Source organism: Ixodes scapularis, unplaced genomic scaffold, assembly GCF_016920785.2.
Source record: "Ixodes scapularis isolate PalLabHiFi unplaced genomic scaffold, ASM1692078v2 PGA_scaffold12__126_contigs__length_90152505, whole genome shotgun sequence".
Lineage (NCBI taxonomy): Eukaryota > Metazoa > Arthropoda > Arachnida > Ixodida > Ixodidae > Ixodes > Ixodes scapularis.
The window spans coordinates 73,066,254-73,075,416 of NW_024609838.1; the positions used below are offsets into that span (position 1 = coordinate 73,066,254).

A 9,163-nucleotide genomic window follows, 5' to 3' on the forward strand; every position below is an offset into this window, starting at 1 on the left:
TAGCAGCATAAGCAGTTACTAAGAAAATATGACCGTTGCCTTCTCTTTCCTTCTTCGTTTATGCTGTCGCTCTTACTACCGAGGCTTTTCAATCAATGTTTACACTGCCATCTTGAGAAGTGTATGGGCAGTTTCCTACTTTATCTCTACAGTCCTTCATTTATTCATGAAACTTCCCAAGGTTGAGCCAATGAGCCTTCATTTCATTTTGACTGTGCCCCGTGTAAAAACATCTTTGCAATGAACAGTGTAGTGTGCACCAGCATGCATAGTTCTGTAAATAAATTTTGAGACTCCGTGATGTGATACAGTGTATGTACTAATTTTTTTTAATGCTTCGGTAATTTATCAGCAGTGCAATTTTTACAAATAAAGTAACCCTTTGCTATACTAAGTCCACCTCGTTTTCATTTGGTTACACTCCGGGGAATGATAAAGTATGAAAAATTGGTGCCCACTCTGTTTCACTGCATTCCTTAGCATTCAGAAACTCGCGCTTTATTCGTGCCAACAAATGTTTTGGAGTGACAAGGGAGTAAAGTTCTATGCACATTGCATTTTTTACAAGAGCCCACCATTAACACTGAAAATTCACTCTTCAGATGAGCACTCAAAACAATATAAACATGATCTTTAAAATGAACCTCTCACTCTTACTTTTTGAAAAAAAAAAATGTTTCTTCGCAAAAACAGTAACTTTTAACATTTCAATGCTTGTGTACAGGACAAGTGATGACCGTTAGTCATCACTTGTCCTCATCAGGGGACTTTGCAAGTTGGTGAGAAGGGCACAAATAAACCACATTTCATTGACAACAGGGGCAAGCGAGATCGAAACGGGCCGGTCAAAGATGTGAAATCCCTTGATTCGTTGGATGCGTCGCTCAACGTGTATTCGCAGAGATGCAATTTCTTCTGTTTCTTTCACCTCTTCAGTTGTGAAGTTACCCTTCCGAAGGAAAGGAGGTGTGTTCAGTTCAACATTGATCTCTTTCAACTGGTCCTCTATCCTGAAGCCCTTATCGGCCATGACAGAATCTTTGTTATTAAATCGCAGCTTCAGGAATCCACTTGTTTCGACACATTCATTATCTGACATCGAGCCGGTAAATAACTCCGATACAAAAGTCACCGTTCCATCGGGGGAAATGCCAATGAGGCCCTTGAAGGTATTGGTTGACTTATAAGCTGAAAAGGTGGCTGACTGCAGTACTAGTGAACTTGAAGCTTGACACTTGACTTCAGTGGCATCAAGGATAACCCTTGTTGTTGGATAACGATCCTTAAATGCTGGTGGCATTGAGTCATCTACTTCCTCACTGGTCAGCCACAGCGGTATCTGGCCAAGGTGTAAATACAAATAACTAATCCAAGTTATACAAATCTTGGAGACTGTCGCAGTTGAAACTCGAAACCTGTATGCCAGATCTCGCTCAAACAGCCCGAGGCGTAGGCGGACCAGCAGTAAAAATAACTGATCTTTAGAAGACAAGATGGAAGGTCTTCGAGCTTTCGTGACCTTTCCACTGTATGTGGTGGCCCACACTTTCACATTTTCGCCATCCTCACCAGGTTTTAAGAAAGACCAGAGGCTCATGAACTTCCCATAACTTGGAAGGCCGGTGTAAAACTGGATGTCTGCCGGACTGTCTTTAAAAGAATCTATACAAAATCTACGACTTGACTTTGCCTCAAGTGTATCGCATTTTGCCAGAGCAAGTTCAAGCTGTCTTTGAGTTTTGTACAGAGCTTGCTTCGTTTGCTTCGAGAGCATGCGGCTTCTCTTGGCAACAATTACGGTTCCCACTTACCGGGGCATTGTAGAACTTGTGGTTGTTCCCCCAAGCTGGACGGTGCGAAGGTGGAGGGACGAAACAAAGGAAGGAGGGAACGAGAGTTGCTGGAGGCAGTGAAAATACGTGATTGTGACAAAGACGTTTGCATAAGCGTCGCATCGGTGTATATGCAGCAGAAAGAGTACCATTTCATTAACACTATCTAACTTGACAATATTAACGCGGCGTTTTTTCTATTCTTTTCTCGTTCGGATTGTGCGGCGGGGTGATGTAGCTGTTTTGCTGACTTTTTGGAAAGGGCGGTGGGCGGTATGATTGTGCGGATTTGGCGGTACGCCCTGTCTCTGTTGAACGAGACTAAGCACGTGCATGGCGATAGCAAAGTTGGAAGCTTTCAATAAAGTTTAGTTGCCAGTTAGCGTTTGTCCTGTGTGCTTCTTCGTCTTTTTGTCCCGTCTCTTTTGCGCTATTTTTAATATGAATCTGTTGCGTCTTCGTCAGCAGCGGTCAGCTTGCTCGTAGCTTGCACTCTTTGAAGGGGCGCTCTCCTAGGAGGCTTCTTGGCGGCGTTAAATCCAAACACGCTCGGTGCGACTCTTTCCTTCAAGAAACGGAAACCTGAGGCGATATTGATGAGATAATCCTTCTCTTGAAAATGTAGTGAACACACCTTTGTGTATTTTGTGATGGTGAATAGTTTGCCTTCGTCCCGTTTAATGGCAATCACCCATTTCTTGCGCACAGTCGGCTCTTTCGGGAAAGCAAAAAATGATACCTGGAAAGATAAACAGAATAGGGTTCGCCAAATCAGATCATGTCACGATCATACTCATAAACACGGTTGAAGCGAATGCGCGATCACGGAATTTTGAACGGGCCTGTCACACCACCCGCAGACAACCTAGACTCTTCAAAATTCGTATTCTTCTTAAGCTCTGGGGAAGTGTCGAAAACAGAGATGGGCTGCGAAGCGTAAGCTCGCAGGCTACCGCTCAAAAATTCGTATCCTTTCAATGTGGCGCACTTTATACTCCCAAGCATAGGCGCTGTTAGCTCGTGTTTTCTCTTTCGTCCACATAGACCTAAAGTTACAACCTCGCGCTTTAAAGATTAGGCCGAACCGCATGTAATCGAATTCGCGAGCGATGAGACGAGCGTCGGCGACAGCGACGAGAATCATCGATGAGCGACGGAAATTTCTCACTGTCGCCCGTAGCGTCGCTCGGTTCTCGCATTTCTAGAAAACGTCGCTCATCGCCTTGTTCGCTTGCTCCCGTCGCGCGAATGACCGACGACAGCGAAGCCGGTCGCCGTCGCATGTCTCACGCTTCTCTCTTCCGTTGGTCGCCAAATCGCTTGCATGCTGTTTCTACTTAATAGCAAAACAAGAAGTCTCACCTTGTTTCCGTTATTATCTTTTACACCTCTCTGCTTGCAGAGGGGCACGCAACAATGTAAAGGCATCTTCCGAGACCCCGAGCAGCGTTCGTCGCAGCAGCGGCAGTCACAGTGTTGCAGTAGGAAAGGAAAAACAAAGGAAGGCGGCCAGACCAAGACCAGGCTTACGCGAGCACCCGATCACTGACCCGCCATACGAATGGCCGCCGACGGTGGCCAACAGCGCTCGCGCGTAGTTTTGAAACGCCGCCGCTAGATGGCGAAGAATTTCGGAAAGGGTCTATTATGATGTGGGTTATACGACGTAAAACATACCGTCTTCAAGCTTGCCCCGTTTAGAACCACTTTTGGGCTGGAGAGCTTCTTTAGAACTTCAAAAGCTGACCTTCAAAGAGCTGTCCTGTTAAATCGGTATTGACAGCAGGGTAGACGTTATGCGTGTTTAAGGCCAATCGTGTCTCCGGTTAGGGTCACGTGACTACAGTCTCGAAGCTGGTGATAAGGCAGAGCACGGAACCTGCCTAAAGCCCAAGGTCACGCATAACATCTACTGCACTATCAACCTTGGGTAGAAGTGACAAATTCTCTCGCTGCGTTCATTGTTGAGATGCCCCTGAAGATTAACCTTTGTAAGCGCACCCCACCCCCGTTCTGGCCTGCTTGCTTTGTCCTCCTTCTCTTTTTTCCTCTCTCCCTAAGCTGAAGGCGCGGTAGACGGTGCGTACTCGCCGGACCAATGAACCGTACACGTTTTATCGCTTGAATCCGCTCTCTGTGCGCGGGTGACGACAGAAGCGTGATCACGTGGCTTGACGGGTGACGCATTAGCCGTTACAAACTCGGAATGCCTGCGTCGCGAAGACCGGACCTAGTTTCGCGTGTGATGCGGCCTGCGGGGTGCGGGCACGCTGTGCATTTCGCTAAATCTAGCGGAAAGATTTCCCCGCTAAATCGAGCGGAGAAATTTTCCCGCTTAATCTAGCCGAAAAATTTCCCCGCTAAATTTTGCGGAAAAATTTCCCCTGTAAATCTAGCGGACAAATTTCCCCGCTAAATCTAGCGGAAAAATTGCTCCGCTAAATCTAGCGGAAAAATTTTCCCGCTTTATTTAGCGGAAAAACTTCCCCCCTAAATCTAGGAAAAATATTTCCCCGGTAAATCTAGCGGAAAAATTTCCCCGCAAAAGCTAGCGAAAAAATCTCCCCGCTAAATTTAGCAGAAATCTTTCCCCGCTAAATCTAGCGGAACATTTTCTCCGCTGAATTTAGCAGAAAAATTTCCCCGCTAAATCTAGCGGAAAAATTTCCCTGCTAAATTTAGCGGAAAAATTCCCCCGCTAAATGTAGCGGAAAATTTTCCCCACTAAATCTAGCGGAAAAATTTCCCCGGTAAATCTAGCGGAAAAATTTCCCTGCTACATTTAGCGGAAAATTTTCCCCGCTAAATCTAGCGGAAAAAGTGAAAGCCGTTTACAACTCCCTGTAACGCCGAATCGGAGCGCAGCTCTTGAGGAGGAGGAGGGAAGGGTACTGAAAGGAGGGTAGACTGGCCAGCAAAGACAGCAAAAACCCGATGCCGGCCAGTCACTGTAACGTCCAGGGCTGAACTGGCCAGTGAGAAAGACGAGACCCCGACGTCGTTCGGGGCCGGTGGCTCACCGGCGCCAATATCCGGGCGCCACCATCCTGTTACCATGCATGCAGGACTGGCTGGCGAAGTCCAGATACTGGCCGACGCAGTGTGCTACCTGGGATACCCGCTAAATTTAGTGGGGAATATGTTCCCCTAATTTTAGCGGGAAATTTATCCGTCAAATTTAGCGGAAAAATTGTTTGATAAATTTAGCGTGCAAAATTTATATGATACAATGCGCGCGATCACACCGACACCACTGGCTAAATTTAGCGAACACGTATTTGCCCCAAATTTAGCGGAAAAGTCTTTCCGGTCATTTTCGCGGCGGAACTTTACCCGCTAAACTGAGCGGGTTATGTTTCCACGCTAAATTTAGCGGAACCATTTCCCGTTAAATTCAGCGGGAAAATTTTCTCGCTAAATTTAGCGGGAGACGTTTTTTGCTAAATTTAGCACTCAAATTCACCCGCTAAATTGATCGGAAAATGTTTTTCCGCTAAATTTAGTGGGTACGTTTCCCATCATGCAAAGTGGGCAGTTATGCCGGCGGCGACGCCGACGGCAATACCGCCCAACCCGGAAACGGACGCCTAAGAGCTTCGCTTTAAAATTGAATAATTATCCTCTCCCCCCATGTTTTCTGGTATATTTTATATTATTTCTTCTTTGGAGACTACTAACGATTATGAAAGTGATATATATGTTATTTGGCTGGAATGTCAAGGATAATAATAATAATAAATTTAAGACAACATATATATATATATTTATATGGTATGTATTAATGGTATAATAATAATATTATCGCTTTTCTTTTAAACTAAATCACATTTATTTGTGCAGTTAATAGAGGCGTGAATGACGGCGTGCCAAGTAAAGCAGAGAAAAACACTTTTTACGCGAGTCCGCATTAGCTTAGCACTGTCTACTTCAACTTACAGATACAAGAATTTAAAAAAGCCGAAATAAAAGGCGTATTTCGCGTTTTAAATTCTACTCTGCATTAATCTCTCAACGAATTTCCAGGGGTCACAGCCAATGAGTCAGTAAAGCAGCAGACGAGAGGCCCGACGGTGACGTGGCCTTCCAGTCCTGGAGCACAAGGTGACGTTATAGCAGACACAAAAAAAAAAGAACAAAAAAAAAAAACAAAACAACATGGTATTTGTTTTCACGGCGTATGTTTTACACAGCTACGTAAAGATCCAGAAAGTTTGTTTTAATTTGAGGCCTAGTATTTTTTGATTGGCGTGGCTAGAAAAAGGTTCTGTGGAAGATCCAGTTATTCGCTCAATTGAAAAACAATAATGTTATAATAAAATTTGCCGATTGAACTTACTCCCGTAGCAAAGAGAGTGGTAAGACAAGATGTAATGTAGCGCCGACCGAGGTAGCCATCGTATACCGCCGCCGTATTTGGCGCAGCAGCAACCCATTGCACCTTACCTCTGGCAACGATACGTACAGTGCGCCTCAAACTTAACGCCGCCACTGCATTTGCCGTTTCTGACAGTCCCTGTGGCGGCCGATTGAACTATCTGAAGAATGTTTGGGTTCCCGATTTCTATCCCAGCCTGAGAAAGCATCCCGAACGTTTTGGTGACAAATTTAACAGTAAGCAGCCGACACGAGCTCAATGTGTGGGAACTTAGTCGCTGCGTTAAGTTTGGCGAGCACTGTACCTGAACGAAGCTGATGAAGGAGTCGTACTACATTTCAGCTTCCTCATAAACGACCCTGTTCATAATGCTCACCAAAATGAAAACATAAAAAGAGTGCGGAGGCTTGGAAGGAACGCTGAGAGCTCAGAGCAGCCTCGTTGCGCGTGCTAGGTGTGGAACGCGTCCTTGGCCTTGCTCTGTGTTTGATCACGTGATGTGACTCACTAGAGAACCTCGCATGTACAGTCCCGTGGGATAGGAAAACGCGTAGGTGAGCGCGTGTCATAGAACGGCTACAGCGCTATCTATGCGAAAAATATATCACCCATTATTAAGGTTTCAGCGGCTGTAAATTTTTATTGCCAGTCCCCGCTTAACCGGCTCTCCCAGAGGTAACGCTGAATTCAGCGCCTATTATAGAGACCTTCTTTGACAAGGGTGAAATCAACTGCGGTTGAAACCACCAGATTATAATGGGCAACCCTAACTCGGTAGGCTTGTTCATTCATACTTTTCCGTGTGTTTGATGATAAGTTCCCGCAATCAAGACTATTAGCTCTTCTTATTCTATATTTAGCCAAGCACACACGGGTGATCTAAAAATGTACCGAAGTCGGCCTTAAAGGGGCACTGACACATCAAAATCATATTTTTTTATCATTATCCGAAACGATTGAAAACGATGCCGGGACATTACCCTCAAAATTTGAAAATTTGGGAATTCAGTATTTGTGAAGTAAAAAAACAATTTCCAAATGCTGAATTCGAAGTTCCCGCGCGATCGGCGCCGGTGCCTTGACGTCAAATATTGCGAAGTCCTGAGAGTCCACTTTCTTTCACCACTCCCTGCTGTTGCCATGGCGACCCAAAGCGAGGAGGAAAGGAGCGAGCGCCGGCGTTGCGGCGGACCGGTTTTGAGCGGTGTCGCCTGTTTTCCGTTGGAGGATACAAATCCAGGAGACGGCACCACAACGAACTCCCGATTTTTGGTATTTCAAAAAGAAGGGCCGTAGTGCGTTCGCAATTGCGTTAAAAACATGTTTTAGGATTGCCGTTATTAAATGTTATAAAGATGTCGCCTACAAAGCTTCTAAATTTCATGATTCTTGACGTCACGAATCAAAAGAAGCCAGGAGGCGAGGGGGGGAGAATCAAACGCCAAAAATAAAAAGGCGCGCGCGCGCGCGGGGAAGTTTTTTTTCGCGATGCGGTTTTTTTTGCGTGTCTAGGACTGCAACTTGGATCGTTTTAGACAATAAAGATAAATACGACCTTTGGGGTGTCAGTGCCCCTTTAACTCAACAATCGTTTGTCAACCATGTGAAGAGAAACGACTAAAATTACAGGACGACACTTCAGCTTCGTCTTTAATAGTGGAGTGCGTTAGCTAAACATATAGACTCCCGCTTATTCACAAGACGTGAAAGCCTGTCTGCGAGACCCACAATCAAAACGTGTCCTAACCTGCTGATCTTGTAATGCTCCTGGGCCTGACGTAACCTTAGCTATGCACCAATTCCGTATCCCCGCTTACTTGAGCGGAAAATGGACTTCACGTAACATTTGCACCCATTTAGGTTTCCGCTAAATGTAGCGGGGAAATTGACGTCACGTGACCTATGGACATATTCAAATTGCCCGCTAAACTTAGCGGAGAACCGAACACCTACCTGTGTGTGCAACGATAAATGCTATCGCATTCAAAGATAATCAATCTTGTGTTTTCTACAACTTTGCGTTCATCAATTTTGATTGGTGGTGGATACGTCACAAAATTAATGATGGAAGCGATTTTGTAGAAACCACACTAGAAATCATCTATAAATGTCGTAGTATTTTGACCTATTCCAAAATTAAAGTTCACCACTAAATTTAACGGTAAAATTGACGTCACTTGACCTAGGCATCGATTCATGATCCCCGCTAAATTTAGCGGAAAAATTACGCCATGTGACAGGGGCACTAATTTAAGTTGTCCGCTAAATTTGGCGGAAAATTAACGTTACGTGAGTTATGCACCAATCCAGGTTCCCCACTAAATTTAGCGGAGAACCGGACACCTTCCCTAGTGTGCGACGATAAATGATCACATTCAAAGATAGTCACCCCTGTGTCTCAACAAATCTGCCTTCATCCATTTTGTTAGATCGTGCATAGGCCAAAAGATTAATGGTGGAGGCAAACTTGTAGAAACAACAGGGGTGATTATCTAAAAATGTGGTAGCATTTTTGTCACTTACAGAAATTCAGGTTCTCCGCTTAATTAAGCTATAAAGTCGATGTCACGTGATCAAAACGCCAATTTAGTCTAGCCGATAACTTTAGCGATAAAATTGACGTCGCGTGACTGAGGTACTAAATTCAGGTTCCCCGCTCAAATTAGAAGAAAAATCACATCACGTGACATAGGCACCAATTAGGGTCCTCGGCTAAATTTTGCGGAAAATCGACGTCCATTGAGCTGTGCACCAATTTAGGATTCCCGCTAAATTTAGCGGGGAACCGAACACCCGCCTGCAGAAAACACTCCTGTGTTTTCTACCACTTTGCTTTCAGCAATTTTGATTGGTGGTGGATAGGTCACAAAATTGATGATGGAGGCGATTTTGTAGAAACCACACGGGTAATTATTTATAAATGTGGTAAATGTTTTTACCTATTCACCGATTCAGC

At 44.9% G+C, this 9,163-nt stretch overlaps 1 protein-coding gene and 1 pseudogene across 1 annotated transcript; both read right to left on the bottom strand.

Moving 5' to 3' along the window:
- Positions 1 to 467: 467 nt before the first annotated feature.
- On the bottom strand, positions 468 to 1,774 carry LOC120842155 (annotated as a pseudogene).
- Positions 1,775 to 2,268: 494 nt separating this feature from the next.
- On the bottom strand, positions 2,269 to 3,260 carry LOC121835247 (THAP domain-containing protein 5-like). The gene is made up of 2 exons (XM_042289241.1): positions 3,195 to 3,260; positions 2,269 to 2,571 (listed from the first exon to the last, which is right to left on the bottom strand). The coding sequence occupies exons 1-2, from the start codon at positions 3,258 to 3,260 to the stop codon at positions 2,269 to 2,271; spliced, it is 369 nt and encodes a 122-aa protein (XP_042145175.1).
- Between the last annotated feature and the right edge of the window lie 5,903 nt (positions 3,261 to 9,163).